General features: G+C 47.7%; 10 protein-coding genes across 10 annotated transcripts; 3 read left to right on the plus strand and 7 right to left on the minus strand.

Annotated features, from left to right (window-relative positions):
* Window positions 1-346: 346 nt before the first annotated feature.
* V1513DRAFT_200568 (uncharacterized protein) lies at window positions 347-1,418 on the plus strand. The gene is made up of 2 exons (XM_066894333.1): window positions 347-1,213; window positions 1,278-1,418. Exon 1 carries the CDS (start codon window positions 512-514, stop codon window positions 1,202-1,204), a length of 693 nt encoding a protein of 230 aa, XP_066751723.1. The 5' UTR covers window positions 347-511; the 3' UTR covers window positions 1,205-1,213; window positions 1,278-1,418.
* A 79-nt stretch (window positions 1,419-1,497) lies between these two features.
* Window positions 1,498-3,972, minus strand: V1513DRAFT_486520 (kinase-like domain-containing protein). The gene is made up of 2 exons (XM_066900500.1): window positions 2,619-3,972; window positions 1,498-2,571 (listed from the first exon to the last, which is right to left on the minus strand). The coding sequence occupies exons 1-2, from the start codon at window positions 3,741-3,743 to the stop codon at window positions 1,750-1,752; spliced, it is 1,947 nt and encodes a 648-aa protein (XP_066751724.1). The 5' UTR covers window positions 3,744-3,972; the 3' UTR covers window positions 1,498-1,749.
* Window positions 3,973-4,419: 447 nt separating this feature from the next.
* On the plus strand, window positions 4,420-4,872 carry V1513DRAFT_450610 (uncharacterized protein). Its single transcript, XM_066898839.1, has one exon. The coding sequence runs from the start codon at window positions 4,506-4,508 to the stop codon at window positions 4,746-4,748; it is 243 nt and encodes an 80-aa protein (XP_066751725.1). The 5' UTR covers window positions 4,420-4,505; the 3' UTR covers window positions 4,749-4,872.
* A 201-nt stretch (window positions 4,873-5,073) lies between these two features.
* V1513DRAFT_450611 (zinc-binding loop region of homing endonuclease-domain-containing protein) lies at window positions 5,074-5,949 on the minus strand. The gene is made up of 2 exons (XM_066898840.1): window positions 5,469-5,949; window positions 5,074-5,421 (listed from the first exon to the last, which is right to left on the minus strand). Exons 1-2 carry the CDS (start codon window positions 5,672-5,674, stop codon window positions 5,160-5,162), a joined length of 468 nt encoding a protein of 155 aa, XP_066751726.1. The 5' UTR covers window positions 5,675-5,949; the 3' UTR covers window positions 5,074-5,159.
* Window positions 5,950-6,086: 137 nt separating this feature from the next.
* On the minus strand, window positions 6,087-7,597 carry V1513DRAFT_450612 (zinc-binding loop region of homing endonuclease-domain-containing protein; the record flags this gene model as incomplete). Its single annotated transcript, XM_066898841.1, has 2 exons — window positions 6,633-7,597; window positions 6,087-6,582 (listed from the first exon to the last, which is right to left on the minus strand). Coding segments are annotated over exons 1-2 (845 nt in total), but the record flags the coding sequence as incomplete, so codon positions are not given.
* Window positions 7,492-8,475, plus strand: V1513DRAFT_433246 (Alpha/Beta hydrolase protein; the record flags this gene model as incomplete). Its single annotated transcript, XM_066896436.1, has 2 exons — window positions 7,492-7,542; window positions 7,858-8,475. 2 exons carry the CDS (start codon window positions 7,492-7,494, stop codon window positions 8,473-8,475), a joined length of 669 nt encoding a protein of 222 aa, XP_066751728.1.
* A 2,630-nt stretch (window positions 8,476-11,105) lies between these two features.
* Window positions 11,106-13,394, minus strand: V1513DRAFT_200775 (P-loop containing nucleoside triphosphate hydrolase protein). Its single transcript, XM_066894334.1, has 4 exons — window positions 12,777-13,394; window positions 12,404-12,726; window positions 12,163-12,345; window positions 11,106-12,103 (listed from the first exon to the last, which is right to left on the minus strand). The coding sequence occupies exons 1-4, from the start codon at window positions 13,258-13,260 to the stop codon at window positions 11,471-11,473; spliced, it is 1,623 nt and encodes a 540-aa protein (XP_066751729.1). The 5' UTR covers window positions 13,261-13,394; the 3' UTR covers window positions 11,106-11,470.
* Window positions 13,395-13,431: 37 nt separating this feature from the next.
* V1513DRAFT_450622 (P-loop containing nucleoside triphosphate hydrolase protein) lies at window positions 13,432-15,734 on the minus strand. The gene is made up of 4 exons (XM_066898842.1): window positions 15,532-15,734; window positions 15,121-15,175; window positions 14,861-15,058; window positions 13,432-14,810 (listed from the first exon to the last, which is right to left on the minus strand). Exons 1-4 carry the CDS (start codon window positions 15,678-15,680, stop codon window positions 13,665-13,667), a joined length of 1,548 nt encoding a protein of 515 aa, XP_066751730.1. The 5' UTR covers window positions 15,681-15,734; the 3' UTR covers window positions 13,432-13,664.
* Window positions 15,735-16,291: 557 nt separating this feature from the next.
* V1513DRAFT_460132 (uncharacterized protein) lies at window positions 16,292-16,855 on the minus strand (the record flags this gene model as incomplete). The annotated part of the gene is made up of 3 exons (XM_066899813.1): window positions 16,292-16,391; window positions 16,450-16,725; window positions 16,779-16,855. The coding sequence occupies 3 exons, from the start codon at window positions 16,853-16,855 to the stop codon at window positions 16,292-16,294; spliced, it is 453 nt and encodes a 150-aa protein (XP_066751731.1).
* A 528-nt stretch (window positions 16,856-17,383) lies between these two features.
* On the minus strand, window positions 17,384-18,379 carry V1513DRAFT_460133 (Per1-like protein; the record flags this gene model as incomplete). The annotated part of the gene is made up of 1 exon (XM_066899814.1): window positions 17,384-18,379. The coding sequence occupies one exon, from the start codon at window positions 18,377-18,379 to the stop codon at window positions 17,384-17,386; it is 996 nt and encodes a 331-aa protein (XP_066751732.1).
* Between the last annotated feature and the right edge of the window lie 331 nt (window positions 18,380-18,710).

Consider the following 18,710-nt stretch of genomic DNA (forward strand, 5'->3'; position numbering starts at 1 on the left):
CCAGCGAGAGTGTGCGGATGCTGTGATGCGCGAGTTCGCGCTTTTTTGCGGCGTGCTCAGCGGGCTATGGCAGCGTCGCGACCCAATCCACCAACACTTCTTTAGTGACTACGAACTACAGCCGCCAATGGCCCCGCCCCCCAGCCCTGGCTCACAATGCGCTTCACGGCCACGCGTGTGAGGACAGAATAGCGCGGCAATTTAATGCTCCCATACAATCTACAAATAACATCGTAATTGACCCATTTTCGAAGTAGAATTACACTTGCGATCTCATGCAGCGTTTGTCAATGACGATATGAAAATGGTGATGGTAGTCTCGGCGGCCAGCCCTTAATGTCACCCAGAGTATCACGTGCAAGTGACAAAATGTCACTGTTCTGTGGATCGCTGGAATCTTTTCGATTCGTGAATAACTTCTACAAGAGGGCCACCATTTCATCATATAAAAGCCACAACAGTTTTCATCACATTCTACCAAAGTCCGCAAGGCAAGGCAAGGCAAGTCAGGATGTCAAATTACAACAAGTATTCCGGTCCCCCGAAGTCCACGACGCCTAACAGCAGCGCAAACTACTACGCTGCTCCAACTATCTCCGCGCCACCATCAGTCTCCCGACCACAACAACTGTACCCCTCCACCAGCATGCCCTTGGCAGCACAATTCGCGCAGCAGCAAATGGCATATATTCCCCACCATATGTTGCATCCTGGCGCACAAGCCGCAACCCCTCCTCCGGGCAGCACGCCATCCACAAGCACAGTCAGGCCCGACGGCAAGCGCGTGACAGTCGTCAGACAAGGTGGCGGGAAACAATGGGAAGACCCGAGCCTTCTCGAATGGGATCCTACCCACTTCAGATTATTCGTCGGAAACATAGGTGGTGATGTCGCCGACGACGTGCTCCACAAAGCATTTTCCAATTACCCATCATTATCAAAGGCACGGGTCATTAGAGATAAGTCACAGGCCGGCAAATCGAGAGGATACGGATTCGTTGCGTTTAAAGATCCCGAAGATTATTTCCGCGCCTTTAAGGAGATGAATGGCAAGTATATAGGCAGTCATCCTGTTTTGCTTCGGAAGGCGCAGACGGAGATTAAGGCGAAGGTTGTCAAGGGGTCGAAACCTATAGATAAAGCTACTTCTGCGGTCCTGAAAACTGCAACCGGGGGACATCGAATTAAGAAGAAGTATAAGTAACTTTAGATGGTATGATTGGCGTTTAGGTACGTGCACATGTTAAGGTAATAGATCCCGTTAATAATACATCAAGGCGTTCCCTTTTTTTTTTTTTTTGGATTTCGTAGTATTCAGTACAAACCTACAAATTCCTATTCCATACCATGAAGAATATGATGACTAGAAAGACAATTGCCGAGAATTTTGTCAATTTGCCATTCTCGTTTACAAAAATCTCACTACCCTGCCACGCGGGACGTGTGGACAAGCGGTTAGGAGTATTGTCGCGAGATTCGGTGCAGCACAAGACAAAATCATGAGGCGTAATAACTTGATCTAATCTGATTCTTCTCTCAATATCCCATGATCATCTAATAGCATTGCAATGTATTATATGCTAAAAGAGCAATATCATGCAAAAACAAGTAAACACTCGTCATGCTATCTAACAAATAGCACTTACGTACGATACAAAACGATAACTCATATGCGCCAATATACAATGCAAAGAACAGCCGAAAATATAAATATCCATATCATGCACATTGTTAAATAAATCGGCCAAATCACGGCCGCTCAAGGTGAAAATTCAGCCCGCCTTTAACGAACTCCGATTCCGCGATCTCACGCACACTCCACCTTGAATCTTTCCTTCTCAAACACATCTCGACAACTCTCCTTGCGCCCTTCCACTCGTCCGTCGTGTCTTCATAGTCCTCGTCATCGTCAGAAGACAACGAATGGTCATAGTCATACTTATCTTCCCCACCGTCTCTTCGTCGTCGAAATCGCACCCAACACCACTCGACTCGTGCGATACGATGTTTAACACGATTCCGCGCACTACCAGCTTTTCGACTAGGTGGCGCACTCCCATCGGGCGCGACTAACGGCGGGGGTAAATCAAACGGAAAACGGCCCTCCATTAACGCATACAGCAACACTCCTAGCGCCCACGCATCCGTCTGCCGGCCGTCGTATGGCTGTCCCATGATTAACTCCGGCGGCGCATAATCCTCTGACCCACACCGTGTCGACAACATCGGATTCTCGGGATCAATACGCCTCGATAATCCGAAATCAGTGAGCGTGGTCACAGCTTTGCTCGACTCAATCGCTGATAACAACAAGTTCTGTTCCACGTTCAAGAGCACGTTCTCAAGCTTGATGTCGCGGTGAACGATGTTGTTATTATGCAGATACAACACCGCAGAGACTAATTCCGCAAATAACCGCCGCACGACGACGGGTTGGAGTAGTTCGGAGCGGCATGGCGATGTCGCGAGATCGAAAAGATCACCGCCATGACAGTACGGCAGTACGATAAGCGCCCGCGTTTCTTCTTTTTTGAATGCAATTAGGTGTATCAGACACGGGTGATGCAAATTCTGGTCCAGTTAGAAAGGCTTCAGCATTGCACGGAGATGATACCGACCTTCAAGATATCGACTTCCCGCTTGAGACCACTCTCGATTCGCTCACGACTCGCGCCGCCGGCGCTAGCCAACTCAACAATTTTCACAGCAACCAATCCGTTGTTGTCATCATCATCATCAAATTCGTCCTCTACCGCGTCGTCATCCGAATAGATAGAGCCAGTGACTATTCCAGCGAGCACCACACGCGAAAACGTGCCATTTCCTAGCGGTCTGACTTCCCGCCAGATTAATTTTCGCAACGACGACTCTTCATAGGCTTCAAACTCCTCACCATGCTCTGCAACAGCGTATCCTCCGAGATTCTTTTCTCGTTTCAGATGATCGTCTTTTCCCCCGGGAGTTAAACTTTGTCCCGACGGCACTTGGACAGGTAATGTAAGCCTCTCGATCCCCGCAACGTTGTCTTGTAATTGCTGGCGTCTCACGGCTTCGATCTGCTCTTCTGTAGGCGACGGCGGGGTTATTGACGTCCGCAGAGTCGAGATCCCGAGTCCTAAACTATCCTGCTGGTGCGAATCGTCACCTCCTAGACCACTAGCTTCGGGTGCGGCCGGGAGCGAGACAGCGGGAAGCAATTCTCCATACGTTTTCTTGTGTCGCTGCACCGACTGCGATTGTGGTTGCGGTTCCACGACCTGTGGATCTCGAGAGTCGACTCTAGATATATCAGTCAACTGGCGTCCGGAATGCACGCGACTCGATGTGCGCGATGACACTGTCGACGTCGGTGGTGAGCGTCCAGTGTAAAAAGTGCCTCTAAGCGATGGGGAACTGGCGGTAACGATAGGGGACGGAAGAGGAGTAAGGTCGCGGTAGAACGTCTGGGCGGTAGGAGAGTCGAACGACAGGCTGCGCGACCGGACCGACGACGCCGTCGAGATCGCGGAGGCTGACCGCCATAGCTGTTGCGGCTGTGAGCCCTGCGAGATCATAGCCGCGTACTCGGACGAGCTGTCGGCGGACGGCGGCGGCAGCGGCAGCGGCTGGGGTGGTGGCTCGACGCGCTGGAGGCTCTGTGTGAGAATTGACGGCGCCGTCTGGACTTTGAGTGCCGGATGATTCTGGCGGCGCTGCTCCCGCGATGGCGGCTGTGTATATATCGGAGGCGGCGGAGTTTTCATCGTTGTTATTATTCTTATAGCTGGTAGATTTGACGCAGTGCGATCGTGGTAGGTGGGGATCAGCTAGGATTCCCACCAGGACACTGTTGGGGGGGGAACAATTGCCAACGGATGTAAATAGAAAGAATAAAGTGCCAGGACAAGATGCAAAATAATAGACACACAGTTCTCTTCGGCAAGAATGAACACCGAAAGAGAATCCTATTCGGCAGCAAGCTGGCCGTGATGGTGGATTGCGCTGCTTAATGCGGTGGATAACAAAAGCCAAGTGAGTTGAGTCAGCCAACACGGGTCAGAAATGAAGTTGACCCGAGCTCTCTCTCTCTTGGGTAGTTACAATCAATGACAATGCCTAACAAATTATGTCACTGCCACAATCGAAGAGCCGTGCGATGATTTGCTAAGAATACGCAAGGGACCCACCCATTTTTACTCACCGCTACTGCATTAGCTCCCTTCGCTGCGTCTGAACTGCATTCAATTTAATCAAACGAAAAGAAAGGAAACACAAATAAACAAAAACTTGTACCGGGTCCGGCGGTGCGTCATTTTGATATGGCTCAACGATGACGGCCGACCGATCGTGTTGGTCAGACTGATGTCAACGTCGCGTTACCACAATAGATATTATCTGACATCATCACTGATGCAATCCCATATACAAATTGGACAACGGGTCTTCCTCTGACAGAATGTGTCTCCAATTCCAATCTAATATCCCTTTTAGTTTACGGAGATTGCGAGTAGCAAAAGCAGTTTAACATGAGTCCCCCTGTTGTGCAGATCAAGCTTGTCGAACTCCCTTCTAAAATCAATGTCTTTTACCGAGAGTCCGGTCCATCAAATGCGTCAGTTGTCCTTCTGCTCCATGGTTTCCCGTCCTCTTCACACCAATACCGTAATCTGATTCCGATATTGGCCGCAAAATATCATGTCAGGGTTTGCAATAAATCACCTAGCACTATATCTGGATACTTAACCCGCACGCCACGAGTCCGTCGCTGAGTATACAAGTATTCATTTTAAGAGACAATTTTTTACAGATACATCGAGCTCTTCAAATGGCTACGCTTGCTTGCGGGAGGGATATTCGCCAACACAAAAAAATCATGCCAATGGTTTTCCTTTCATGGGTATTGACGAGCCGTAATAATATAAAGTAAGTAACGGGGACACTCTGAGGAGTATCGTTAAGATATAGTTATTGTTCCTGCGAGTACAAAGTCAAAATGAAAGATTATGATATTTCAAATTTCACATTTATCCTGACTAATATATCTATGTGATTGATGCAAACAGTTACAAATCCTTCTTATTGAAGTCTTTATATGCAGCCTTGCCTTGTTCGAAATCCCATTCAACAGCCTCCTCAACTGGCGCGTCGAACACGTACGGTAGCGAAAGGACGACGGCGATTTAGCGAGAGTCTATAATTCGAGCCGCACGAAGTTCGAGTTTAATGATGCATGGCGGGGAATGAGGGCATTCTTCCGCTTTCGCAAAGTAGTCTCGACCGTTGACATTAGTCTTTACATTGACTTTGACCGCACATTCCCGGCGCCTATAGTTATTCCACGCTGTCTCAACGACCAGGTGATCTTTATTGATGCAGCCTGGTCGATGGCACAAGTGCGACGCGTGGTAGCCTCTATATACTAAGTTGTGTACATCTTCGTTGCTGGCGGCTGTTAGAGAACGAATCATTGGATGCAGACAAATAGTTACCACTTTGTAACGTAGCACACCACGCGATGGGCACCCACTTGTGCTAGTTTCTCTGGCTGGTCCTTCCTGGCGTTACCGGTAAAAGCTTCAATTGGGTAGATGCTAATGTATCCATTTCCGTCAGGCTGCTTCTGTGGGAGATGACATCCGTCGGGTGTAATTATGGCTGGTGGATATGAGCCGTTTCGCCCCTCGTATCCTTGCATAAGTCTTTCAACGGTGGCAATCCATCTCTGTTTGGAAACTGTCTTAAGAGGATGATGGGCTGACTCATCCAAAGCTTGGTCATCTACTGAATTCCAATTCTCGTGTCGTTTCTCGTGTCGTGCACGATGGAATTTCCGGACAAACGTCTTCGCACAGCCAGGCCATGTACAAGACCAAAAACCAAATTGATATTCGCATAGCGTTTGTTCCGATTACAATAGAGAAGCTGCTCCTTGATCGATTCCTCCAGCTGTACTTTGCAGCGAAATAGAATATCATGGGCTCTCTCTCAAATTTGTATGGCGCCTTCACGGAGGCGAATTAACGCCAACGTAGTACGTCGTTGGGATCGAACTCCATTCAATTACCGTCAGCGATGGCTTGAATGTTCTACATGATAGCAAAAATATTAATTGCTAGACTTATAACATTATTAAAAATCCTGACGCGCTTAAGGCACGTTGTTGAAATAGTGAGCAACCGTGACACTGCATATGATCGATTTATACAATTTTCAGGATTTGCCGGGTCATGTACAACAGAATATTGAATATAGCAAGGCTCAATAACAGCAAAGCAGCAACAGCAAAGTAGCAAGAGCAAAGCAGCAAGAGAGAATTAGCTAGAGCAAGCACCGTCAACTCAACTACTTGCGCGCAATTCAACCGCGGCGCGAGTCTCCTGTCTAATAACGCACTGGGGTGAGTGCGGGCATTCTCCCGCTTTTAAGATGTAATCTCGACCGTCGACTGATATCTTTACATCAGCTTTGACCGAGCAGATCCTGCGGCTTATATTTGCCCGATTAGTTTCGACTACTAGGTGGTCGGGATTAATGCACTTAGGCTGATGACACAAGTGCGATGCCTCGTAACCTCGATAGAGCAAGTTATATACGTCATCCTCGCTGGCGGGAGTTAGAGAACAAATCATGGGTTGGAGACGAATAATAGTTACCTCTTTGTAAGATAGCACACAACTCGAGAGGCAAGCTGAAATTCGACTCGAGTTTTATTCGGCTCGTCTTTATCGGCATGACCGGTAAAGACAGCAACTGGCTGGATCTTAATGTATCCAGCTTCAGTAGTGCTCCTCTGTGGAAGATGACATCCATTCGGTGCAATAACAGCTGGTGGAATGAATGAACCAAATGTGTTGCCCCTGTATCCTTGCACTAGTCGGTCGATGGCGGCAACCCATCTTTCTCTGGCAAATTTCTTCGGAGGATGATCGGCTGACTCATCGACTGTCGCGTCAACAACTGAATTTGCAAAACTCCACTTCCAGTGGCTTTCAAGATGTAGCCGATGTTCTTTGTTTCGGACAAATGACTTGTTGCAGCCAGGCCATGTACAAGCATATACTCTCTCAGGGTTGTCTAAAGTAGCGTTAGAGATGCCCTCGTCCATTAGCGATCGAGACGCACGAAGCCGTTGATGCTCCAGCAGCGAATCATTGCGCGTATAGGTCTTCTTGCAACCAGGGAAATCGCACGCAAACCTGTCGCGCACAGTAGATGTGTCTATGGTGGCGTTAGACATGCCTAGAACAGCAGGGATCGAGATTCACGGTTTTCCATTTGATGCCTCTGTAGGGCGCCCTTGTACTTATAGGTCTTGTTGCAACCAGGGAAGTGGCACGCAAAGCGCACAGTAGATGTGTCTATGGTGGCGTTAGACATGCCTAGAACAGCAGGGATCGAGAGTCACGTTGTTCCCTTTGATGCCTTTCTAGGGCCCTCTTGTATCTAAACGACTTCTGGCAACCAGGAAAGTCGCACGTAAAGCCAGTAGATGTGTCTATGGTGGCGTTAGACATGCCTAGAACAGCAGGGATCGAGATTCACGTTGTTCCCTTTGATGCCTTCGTATGTCGCTTTTGCGCTTATAGATCGTGTTGCAGCCAGGGAAGTCGCACGCAAACCTTGACTCGTCGAGCACAGTAACAGTATCGCAGTTGTCCATAACTTAGTGTAGTCTGAGAAAGAGTACAGCAACTGTAGTAGAAGAGTTGTCTGAAGCAAAGATAATTTCAACGCATTCAGAAGAGTTTCAGGACGCGTTCGCCTAACGTAGGGTATGGGGATTCGGACCGGCTTAAACTTGCATTCTACAAGAACTAATTTTCATATTTACCGGATCTCCCCGGATTTGGCTTCACTACGGTTCCCTCGATTGTGGAGTTCAAGTACAATTTCGACAATCTGGCCGCAACAATCATCGATTTTGTCGATGTACTCTCTCTCACCAAATTCGCTATATATATATTCGACTACGGGGCGCCAACAGGTCTTCGACTCGCGCTCAATCGCCCAAATGCCGTGACGGCCATAGTGACTCAAAGCGGGAACGCGTATACCGAAGGACTAGGAGAATTTTGGAATCCAATCAAAGAATTTTGGTCCAGCGACAATACGCCGGCCGATAGGCAGAAGTTGGGCGCCGCCTTGTTAAGCTACGAAGCCACTAAGTGGCAGTATGACGATGGCACGCGCGACCCTACTTCCATCGCGCCAGAGTCTTACACTCTTGACTACGCCCTCCTGCAGCGTCCTGGCAATTCAGATATACAGCTGGACCTATTCAAGGACTACGAGAATAATGTAAAATTGTATCCGAAATTCCAAGAGTATTTCCGCACATCCAAGGTGCATGTGCTAGCAGTCTGGGGAAAAAATGATCAGATTTTCATTCCCGCAGGTGCAGAAGCGTACAAGCAGGATAATCCCGACGCAGAGGTCCACCTTCTCGATGCAGGTCATTTCGCGGCAGAGACTGAGACATCGGAAATCGGAAACTAATGCTTGATTTCTTCGAGAAGCACGGTATCTAAATATTAGCTAGCGGAGAAATGCGATTTTCTAGCCTTGGTCATAGTGGTAGTGGGTACCAAGGGATTGCCTTCACAGATGGTCCTGTCATGATATGATTTACTATGGCATTCCGATTGTATACGCGCAACTTCGTTACTTGAGCGCATAAGACAAAGAAATGGGAATTCCAGGACATTCTCGAATGCAATTCAAGTTTGATTTTGCATGGTCCATTATGCTACAAGACGCATTATATATGAGCTAAGCCTGATCAGAGCTTTTGGGGGCTTGACCTACTATACCCCAAAATTAACATCACAATTAGTATATATTACAACGATAACTGTTATAGAACAGAAAAAAACGCCCAAGACGACGTGTCGCCTCCCAATTCGAACAAGTTGTAATTTCCCCTCACTCTGGGCAGTCGAGTCCATTTACTGGACAGGCGTGTTTTTGCCTCGACAGGCACCTAGACATTTTAGTCTAGGTCTAAAAATGCATGATAAAATTCCAGCTATTTCTGTTGATGGAAGATTATTTTATGAATATACTCAAACCCTGAACGCCGGGGCTGAACGCACTTTTTCTCCTCACGAGCTGCAAGCAGGCTCCAGTCACACACATACAGTCATGGGTATATAATTTCCTGCCTCGATGTTATCACTGGGGAGGTATCTCTCAGCGATGTTTCTTCAGATAAGAAGTTGACCCCGACTTGCCATCGTCAACGTTCAATCGCTGCCGAGCTGTATACCGAGATCCTGACGCGGATTTACCTCAAATAAAAGCGCCACTTTGTTGCACTAGCGACGATATAACATAATTGACGGGTCCAGTGTGGCCTGATGGACTTTTCAGAAACTTGCGCTTCAATGCGCCAGGACGTCTGCGAGAGATAGCCAAATTTGGCAGATACTCCCCACTTCTGTGCCATTTCAGCTGACTATCATCATCCACACAAACTGCAAATAAGGCTCGGCTTTATAGCTTCTCGATCGCGAGACGTGCCATGGCTATCGACTGATCTCATTCACTTGAACTGCTCCACAACGGGTTGACATCCTCAAAGCATCGTAAAGTCTACATATCTTGAAAACCGCATCATTGAACCTGCGTAATGTCGCAACGTTTACTCTAAAAATACGTCGGATGCCGCTGGATATTCAGTGTGAGATGCTGAGTGGGAGCCAAATCCCAATGTCCGGAAAAACCGATGAGCCGGTCTAGTGTTCGAAGATTATTCTCAGCATAGTATTATTGTACCTTGCATATACGAATACGTCACAAATATCACTGCATTACGTCATGAGTCTTACTTGCGGGAGAAAAATGGCCGATGCCGGGCGAGCCTCACGGAGCGTGGCGCGCCAGCCAAATATTTCAACCGGAACAAGTGACCAAAACCAAATAGGAAAATGCCACGAAGAGGAAAACAATGAACAGCAAATCAGCAATTCTTGTCGTGAGTGAGATTAACACCATGCGCAACGACCAGCGACCCGTCCTATGAGCATGTCAAACGCCTTAAAATCGGACGAATCCACAAGGTCGACAACTAAGAGATGCTGTTTCGAAGGCATACGTACTGACTATAACAATCAGGTGTTTAGACTGAAGATCCGCCTCGATCAGATATTTAGTTAGCTTGTTCAATTATTTCAACTGGGCGAGGTACGAGATTAATCATGTTTTCAGACAGTAGCAGACAGACTACGATATTTTAGATGCCCTTCCTGGATTACAATGGCAAAAGCTGCGAACTGCAGGTTTAGGAGACAGTACTGAACATTTCGCGTGCCATCCTTTCTAGTCGAAACAAATATGGCGGCCACATTCATTATCCTGCTGGGAACCTACATGTTCCTGCATGTGAAAGGAAGCCAAATCGCTGTGTGAAAATGAAGGACCTGATAAGCACACTGTTCTTTCTGGGCAATCACCACGACCAGATGCACCATGTAGGACTCATGCGAAACCAAAAGTTTTGTCTCCATATTATACAATATTTGTTTTACCGATTTCGTGTTAAGCAGGAGCCATTTCTGGTTCTTAGGTCATGAACATTGACTCAACACGAAGCTATTCATTCAGTACAGAATTAGTGAGTCCAAACCACACATGCTGGCGCACAAACGGCAGAGATTCGTGGAGTAGGCTAATCTCAAATGTCGGCTCTTGCTCCTATGGAGGAAATTCTAGCTTCCCCGTGCACAGATACCGCCTCCTTTGGGATTGCAGGGGAAGGTGCTAAGAGCCAATTCAGGTTGGCTCGTTACAATTGTCCAAGTACATATTTATCCGGCCATTGAGCAGTCGGCCGCCATATCGAAGATATATTAATTTTAGCAACCAATTTGTAGAATGGGAGCTGCATTTCCGGCAGCAGATGTCGAGCCTGAATTCGACATGGCAGTGCCCATCAAGATTGGCGACGAACGTAATGCTTCAAAAGTTACCTCAACGCTAACTAAAAAGTAATATCGTCGATTCTAGATATACCGTGGTCGCAAACAAATCCGTCATCGCAGCTCCCAATCATTTGGAGGATGACATGGATTTTTCATGGACTTTACAATATAGTATTTCTGGAACCCTTCGTTGTTTCAATAGCTTGAGTGGGTCCAGAACCTTACATCCTCTCTGCTTCATATATGCACACCGCAGGTCTTGAAACTTCCGCAGAATAATCCACAGTGGATGGTCATGCCTGAAGTTAAATACTGTAGACGGCTAACACCGCAACTGCTCTGAGATATCATTAACCACAATATAATATGTAGTTACTACACATTGTAAACATGTAAAATCCGCAATGCAAGAAATAAAGCAAGTCCATAACGACAAAAATCAAACACAAATCACGCCAAAACCAGGTCCATTCCGTGCACAGGCTCCAATAGAAAACATTACACCCGATAACATTACCCCGTGACCAAAAACAATGGCTACCGTAAACCACCGCTACCATAGTCATCTAAACCTACTCGATAAAGCCCACCCGCTGCGGCGTGGGTTCGTCTTCATCTTGTCCAGAGACAGCCTCTGCATTCTTATCACGCGTCTGAGGTTCGACGAGCAGTGCTTGCGCAACCTGATTCTCATTCGCGAGCTCGTTCAAGAACTTATACTGCTCGCCACGGGAGAAATAAAACGGTCTGGCGCGTTCGGACTCGTTGGCATTCATAAAAGTCTTGACTACATTCTCGGTCACTAAAACGTACTTCGTACTAGACTCCGGCAATTCGTAGTTCACGTTTAGGAGCAGGCGTGCCATGATGCCTTTCAATCCACGAGCACCGGTACCTTGCTCCAGCGCACTTTTGGCGAGCGCCTGCAGTGCGGGCGTGGTAAACTTCAACTCTACACCAAACATCTTGAATGAATGCTCATACTGCTTCATAATCGAGTTCTTGGGTTCCGTAATAATTCGCAACATGTCTGCCTCTGAGAGGGGCAGTAGCGGTGAGATATGTGGGATCCGGCCGACGAGCTCCGGGATCATGCCGTACTTGGTAAGATCCTGAACTTCAACGTAATTAAGGACATGAGCGTTCGACGGCATAAAAAAATTGCCCATAGCCGCAGTACCTGGAGCGGCTTTGAATCCAATTGCCTGCAAAGAAATGTATTAGCATCTATCTCCAATAGTCGAATACTGTTCAACAGACTTACGTGCTTATCCGATACTCGCTCTTCAATAATATTCTCTAGTCCAACAAATGCACCTGATAAGACGAAGAGGATGTTATTCGTATTGACTGTATATGACTCCTTCGTCTGCCCAGCCGTGCCAGACTTGCGAGTTACCGTTACGGTTGATCCTTCAAGCATCTGCAGAAGCGCTTGCTGAACACCCTATATCGAAGCTCTTTAGTACAGACCTCACGCAACCAAAATTCAAGCCAACACATACCTCTCCGGAAATATCCTTGGTCGATGAGAATCCCACCCGAGCTGGCTTAGCGAGCTTATCGCACTCGTCCAGGACGACGATTCCGAACTCTGCTTTCTCTACATCGTAGTCCGCGCTCGCAAGTAAACGTTGAATACAGATATCCACATCGTCACCGATATACCCAGCCTGAGTCATCGAAGTACAGTCGACCATCGCAAACGGCACACCTAACACCTTGGCGACTGTCTGCATGAGCAAGGTCTTTCCGCTGCCAGTCGGTCCAAGAAGTAATACGTTGGTTTTCTCCAACACCGGCGTATCATCCTCCTCTGCTTCCGCAACTATCATGCGTTAGCACGTTGCATAGTCCTCTAGTACCACCGATACTCACCAAAGAATGCCTTGGGCTGTGTAGGTTGTACTGACTCATCGGGAATATCTTCGATAATAGCATCACTGCGTAGCCTGCTATCGAAGTCCTTCCGCATTCTCCTTTTGCGATCTTCTAAGTTCTGCGCACGCAAGTAGTGGTTATAGACAGCAACAGAAATCACCATTTTTGCGTGCTCCTGTCCAATCACGTAGTTGTCCAGATACGCCTTAATCGCACGGGGGCTCAAATGCTGCTGGTTGCTGTATGTGAACGTCGGCATCGGCACGGTGGACGCTCTCCGGAACAGTGGGCCAGAGGGACGCGCCCCGGTCATGTACGAGCTCGAGAATCCTTCGCCATTAGAATCTCGCGAAGACGAGTGTCGTCGGAACTTGCAGATCGGGGTAATCCTAAGTGATCCAGAAGAGATGAGGCCGGCGCTCGAACGCAGGCGCCCCGGACTAATGAATGCGCAGGCTGGACGCAGCCGCGAGAGTGCCATATTACCTGATCTCTTAATTTGGAAGTGTGAACAGTGTCAAATGAGGCGAATTATGGGGATAAGAGTGAGCAAATGGTCAGGAGAATGATGGGCGATGATCAAGGCGCGGGGCTGGGAGTTATGCGTCACAAATTGGGTTTGGGTAGTGCCTTGAATTCACCGGCCAAATAGTGAAACGAATCGCTGTATTCTTGGTGCCATCACCTACGAATTTGCCGTGAGATCTAGAGCAGGCTTCATGCAAAATATCTCTAGCTAAATCATATTTATAGCAAAGGCACAAACAACATTAAATAAAACTTCTTTTTGTCAAAAATTACAAAATACTGTTAAATCGTTGACATATCGCTCCACTCTTTATAAACCGACGTATAATTATGCTTTGCCATATTATCTCCGATCGCTTAAGCGGCCTCAGCAGCCATCTTCTCACTCTTGGCAATGACATCCTCAATGCCACCAACCATATAGAAAGCTGCTTCAGGAAGATGGTCGTGCTTACCCTCGAGAATCTCCTTGAACGACTTGATGGTCTCCTTCAAAGGAACGAGACGACCCTCAATACCAGTGAAGACATGGGCGACAGTGAAAGGCTGGGAAAGGAATCGCTGGATCTTTCGGGCACGCTCGACAATGAGCTTGTCACTCTCAGACAATTCATCCATACCCAAGATAGCAATGATATCCTGGAGCGACTTGTACGCCTGGAGAGTCTGCTGGACCTGAGTGGCAATGTGGTAATGCTCCTCACCGACAACGGAGGCATCAAGCAGACGTGATTTCGAGTCAAGAGGGTCGACGGCGGGGTAGATACCCAACTCAGAGATACCTCGGGACAACACAGTAGTGGCGTCCAAGTGAGCGAAGGTCGTAGCGGGTGCAGGATCAGTCAAATCATCAGCAGGGACATACACGGCCTGGACGGAAGTGACGGAACCCTTTCGGGTGGTAGTGATACGCTCCTGTAACAGACCCATATCAGTGGCAAGAGTGGGCTGATAGCCGACGGCAGAGGGAATACGACCCAAAAGGGCGGACACCTCGGAACCGGCCTGGGTGAAACGGAAAATGTTGTCAATGAAGAGTAACACATCCTGTCCCTCCTCGTCACGGAAGTACTCAGCGACGGTCAAACCGGTAAGAGCGACACGGGCACGAGCGCCAGGAGGCTCGTTCATCTGTCCGAAGACGAGAGACACCTTGGACTCGCCCTCGAGATTAATGACACCGGTCTCGATCATCTCACGGTACAAATCATTACCCTCACGGGTTCGCTCACCGACACCAGTGAATACGGAGAAACCACCGTGAGCCTTGGCGATGTTGTTAATGAGCTCCTGAATAAAGACAGTCTTGCCGACACCTGCACCACCGAAAAGACCAATTTTACCTCCACGAGCATAGGGGGCAAGCAAGTCGACGACCTTGATACCAGTCTCTAGAACCTCAGCCTCAGTAGACTGGTCAACGAACTCTGGTGGCTCGGCGTGAATGGGGAGGTACTTGGTAGCTTTGATAGGTCCACGCTCATCGATGGGCTCACCAATGACCTAAATCCATTAAAATATATTCATTTATAATATTTCAGAGACGCACATACATTGATAATTCGGCCAAGGGTTCCTCGGCCAACGGGGATGGTGATGGGGGCGCCAGTGTCAAGAACCTTCTGGCCACGGACAAGACCTTCAGTTCCGTCCATGGCAATCGTGCGGACAGTGTTCTCACCAAGGTGCTGTGCAACTTCGAGAATCAAGCGGTCACCAGCAACGTCCTGGACTTCGAGGGCGTTCAAAATCTACACACAGCAGCATCAGCCAATTATTCTATAATCAATCCAATTAAAAGAGGCTGACATACGGCCGGTAGGTTGTCCTGATCGAACTGAACGTCGACGACAGCACCGATGACGGATCTACCCAATTCGTTAGCGCCGCTAAATCTTCCCAATTGATGAGCCATCCCATAGCGATCGAGCGAGCAACACGGATAACGCTTGCAAAAACCGATAGCAACATAATACAACACTGTCCATTCAATGAAAATCAATGATGCTGAATTGAGGTGCCGTGTGGATCGGATTATATTTAACATTGCGATCCCCGGAAACCACTAAAAAAATCTCGACAAGTTCGCAAGAAATCGACGATCCCACACAACCCAATTCATCACCAAACACAACAATCCATCTCTTTTCGTTATATCGTTATGCTGATTTTTGTTGCTCCTGTCGCAAATGGTAGCATGGAAGGAAAACCGGAAGTGACATACCGAATTGAGCCGACAGTAGTGGCCTCCGTCGCAAGACCCCGGAAGGAGAACTTGCTGGACGTGGGCACGGCATTGAAGAAGCGGTTATTTGCCCGGGCAGCACGGAAAGCCGCGTTCGACAGACGGGGGATGAGACGAGGAACAGGCATTGTTGACGTATGAGTGGAGAGATACTGGGCGAGAAGGCGAAGAGGGGGAAAAAGCAGCGGAAGAGGACAGGAAGTGTATGTTTCGACGGCCGGGCTCAACCAGCCAACCGTAGGCGGTCCTCGCACGAGCGCAGTCCTCGTCCCGGAAACCCTACCCTGCATTTCGCTGCCCACAAATTTTCTTCAATGCCGAGGCCGTACAACGCCTGCGCCTCATCTACAATGTTGCTTCCGCATTTATGTAGAGAGGTTCTCAAGCGTCCCTGCCCCTGACCAATCAGGTTTGACAGAGACACATCTAATCCCGAGGAAGAACACTCACGAATCATTCTCACTTCAGCCGCAATCCCAAAAACTTCATCGTATTTACGCATTCAATTGCGCTAGCACATGGCTACTGTTTAGTATGTACGGCGGTTGATTCGCGGCTCAACGCGTCGTCGTCGCCGTGAAAAACTGTGCAAATAGTTACGACAGTATTTATCATGGCCCACAAAGTCCTCTTGCGTTAGTGGATAAGTCATTTCAGCGTAATTATCATCAATATTTATGTGTACAAGCATTAGCCTGCGCGGGAAATGTACAAAATAATTTATTACAACCAACTGAAACTACCAATGCTCTGGCCCAATTTCAACGCTGTTCACATCCACACCAGTGACGAACCACCTCTCCTCCTCCGTAATCTTCAAATCATTACCGCTCATCTGTCTTCACGTTCAATTAGCCTGATTCAGTGCCTTCCAGATTCACACATCACAATGCTCACCGCTTCTGCATCCGTCCATCAGCAGCAAATGTCCAATCTTCAAGACCATAAGTCCGATACCAGCTCTTCTCCTTCACATCCCACCATTCGTACCAAAATTGCACGGCAATCTTATTGTGCGTAAACGCAAATAATTCTTTCCGAAGACGATACTGTGTCTCTTTGGCCCATTTCTGTGCCAGAAATTGTTCGATCTCGGCATGGCCTTTAACGAATGTCGTGCGATTGCGCCAAATCGAGTCGTCTGTGTAAGCTTTTGTCACTCTTACTGGGTCCCTAAGAAATCAGTTAATATGCTGGCACCAAATAAGAGCTAGCATTTAACGCGCATTGTATTCCAGAGATCCTGAGCAATCTTGACCTTCTTCTCCGCGATCTCTCGCGTGAATGGCGGAGTCAAAGCCATACTACTTGCTGCCTTGGCCGTGCTCGAGCTCGAAAACATCGCCGCAGCCGGTGCAATCACTGGTGATGTGCGGGAGATTCGTGGGAGTATTCGGGCTACTTGCATTGATGATTTTGAATCCGTAAACACGGGTAGAGTTAAATACCGTTAAGCATTATACAGTGACTCAACTACAAATGTCATCAGCGATCAAACGCTGTAAAAATGTGGATGGAAGAAAGTTGCCGTCGCTTATGCTTCGGCTGCCGAATTTTTGCGAGTAATTGGTGCGGCTTCATCAGTGGCTTACTGCTTACAGCAGTATGATTCATCCGCCACGTGTATGCCTCAGCAATTATTATAACTGTTTAGTAGAATACACGAGAAATAAGGGTGCTAAGGGATGTCGTGCGCTGTATGTTGGCCCACGGTGAGCACTAAAGTTGCAAGTCTACTGAACTGTTGGATGGTTTCAATCATTATCCACAGGAAACAAACCTTCTTCCAACAACTCTTCACAAAGCAACTCGAACGCCTCTATATCTCAATCTAATCCTTTTGCTTAACTACCGCCTCCCGCGCCGCGTCCTTTGTCATCCATTTATACCACCAAAACGACGGCACAATAGTCGCTGCATGCCATAGAGAATGCGCATCAATAGCATCCATCCACGGTGGAAAGTCAAATAATTCCAGGCTCATGGCAAGTGTCAGTAAAATAACATTCCATAGGGGCCATAATGTCCAGAGCTCACGCTGTTTGGGATAGATGTCCGCGGTAAAGAAGTAGTTGTAGATTGAGTAATAAACCCAAAGTAAGTTCTGGCAAATTCCAATTACGACATTGGCCATCATGTTATATGAATAGGAGAATTTGATAAAAGAAAGATAGAAAATGTGGCTGAATAACGCCAAGCAGCAAACAATGGTGAATACGACGCGTGCCCTCTCCATTTCTTGTCTGTCTAATCTGAAATTCCTTACAACGGCGAAATAAAAGCCGCTCAGAATCGTTAGTCCCGCAGAGAAATAATCCAATCGCTCGGTTAATACGAAGTCGCGGCAATGGAACACAGATGACCAAATCCAGGCGTTCATGCCGGTTATGGTGACCACAAGATAGTACTTCCGCAGAAAGAAATTCGCACGCACGTCATCTGGCGGTAGCGATTTCCGAAGTTCATGAAAAGCAAGGTAATGAGGTACAAAATTGAGCATCGAGAACAGAACCGAAGCTGGCTCTTGAATGCCTAATAGCCGCTTAAATGGCCATTTTCCGTGGAATTGCAGCACAGGCTTGTCCTCTTCAATCCGCTGGAATGTAATTAACCGCTGGCATTGGTAATCACAGTCTTGTGTGCAATCCCAAAGGAAGGCTGTCAGATATAGCGGGAGTCGTGGAGGCGACCGCGAATTACAGACCGTGTCGACACAATTGGCAACGCAATTTCGAAACTCAGAAAGGCGGTCGCCGGCAGAAGCACTAGCCGACGATGCGAGCGCCAGTAAGCCAATTGATATGAATATTGATGGTGACAGTCGCATTCCGTGAGAGTGTGACAATTGGCAGGTCATTCATCGAGAAGCAAGGTATGTAAAGTTGTCAGGTGACAACGTCGGTGACACATTTAGCAATTTCGATCCCCTGAGCTAATCTTGATTAAGGTACAAGTTCAGTCTCCACTTGCCTCAACTTAATGTGCTTGGGGCTGTTGCGTTTCCTCGTCAACATACTATAAACTTTACTTTTTATGTCAGAATAGTATCCACTATCACAAGATAACCGGCCGAGAATTTCCGAATAGATCTAGACGTGTTATATACTTCTAGATGTTTTACATACTTGTTAGGCGCTTTTAGTTGCATTGCCGGAGAA

This window comes from Lipomyces chichibuensis (assembly GCF_038497645.1).
Source record: "Lipomyces chichibuensis strain CBS 12929 unplaced genomic scaffold V1513scaffold_36, whole genome shotgun sequence".
Lineage (NCBI taxonomy): Eukaryota > Fungi > Ascomycota > Lipomycetes > Lipomycetales > Lipomycetaceae > Lipomyces > Lipomyces chichibuensis.

What these genes read in the sequence shown, in the direction of transcription:
- V1513DRAFT_200568 (XM_066894333.1), top strand. Translation starts at nt 512, where the DNA reads ATGTCAAATTACAACAAGTATTCCGGTCCCCCGAAGTCCACGACGCCT.
- V1513DRAFT_486520 (XM_066900500.1), bottom strand. Translation starts at nt 3,743, where the DNA reads ATGAAAACTCCGCCGCCTCCGATATATACACAGCCGCCATCGCGGGAG. An exon ending in GGGAAGTCGATATCTTGAAG is followed by an intron (nt 2,572 to 2,618) that starts GTCGGTATCATC and finishes TAACTGGACCAG; the next exon opens with AATTTGCATCACCCGTGTCT.
- V1513DRAFT_450610 (XM_066898839.1), top strand. Translation starts at nt 4,506, where the DNA reads ATGAGTCCCCCTGTTGTGCAGATCAAGCTTGTCGAACTCCCTTCTAAA.
- V1513DRAFT_450611 (XM_066898840.1), bottom strand. Translation starts at nt 5,674, where the DNA reads ATGCAAGGATACGAGGGGCGAAACGGCTCATATCCACCAGCCATAATT. An exon ending in GTGTGCTACGTTACAAAGTG is followed by an intron (nt 5,422 to 5,468) that starts GTAACTATTTGT and finishes AACAGCCGCCAG; the next exon opens with CAACGAAGATGTACACAACT.
- V1513DRAFT_200775 (XM_066894334.1), bottom strand. Translation starts at nt 13,260, where the DNA reads ATGGCACTCTCGCGGCTGCGTCCAGCCTGCGCATTCATTAGTCCGGGG. An exon ending in ACAGCCCAAGGCATTCTTTG is followed by an intron (nt 12,727 to 12,776) that starts GTGAGTATCGGT and finishes AACGCATGATAG; the next exon opens with TTGCGGAAGCAGAGGAGGAT. An exon ending in CCAAGGATATTTCCGGAGAG is followed by an intron (nt 12,346 to 12,403) that starts GTATGTGTTGGC and finishes GCTTCGATATAG; the next exon opens with GGTGTTCAGCAAGCGCTTCT.
- V1513DRAFT_450622 (XM_066898842.1), bottom strand. Translation starts at nt 15,680, where the DNA reads ATGCCTGTTCCTCGTCTCATCCCCCGTCTGTCGAACGCGGCTTTCCGT. An exon ending in ATCAGGACAACCTACCGGCC is followed by an intron (nt 15,059 to 15,120) that starts GTATGTCAGCCT and finishes TGCTGTGTGTAG; the next exon opens with ATTTTGAACGCCCTCGAAGT. An exon ending in CCCTTGGCCGAATTATCAAT is followed by an intron (nt 14,811 to 14,860) that starts GTATGTGCGTCT and finishes TAATGGATTTAG; the next exon opens with GTCATTGGTGAGCCCATCGA.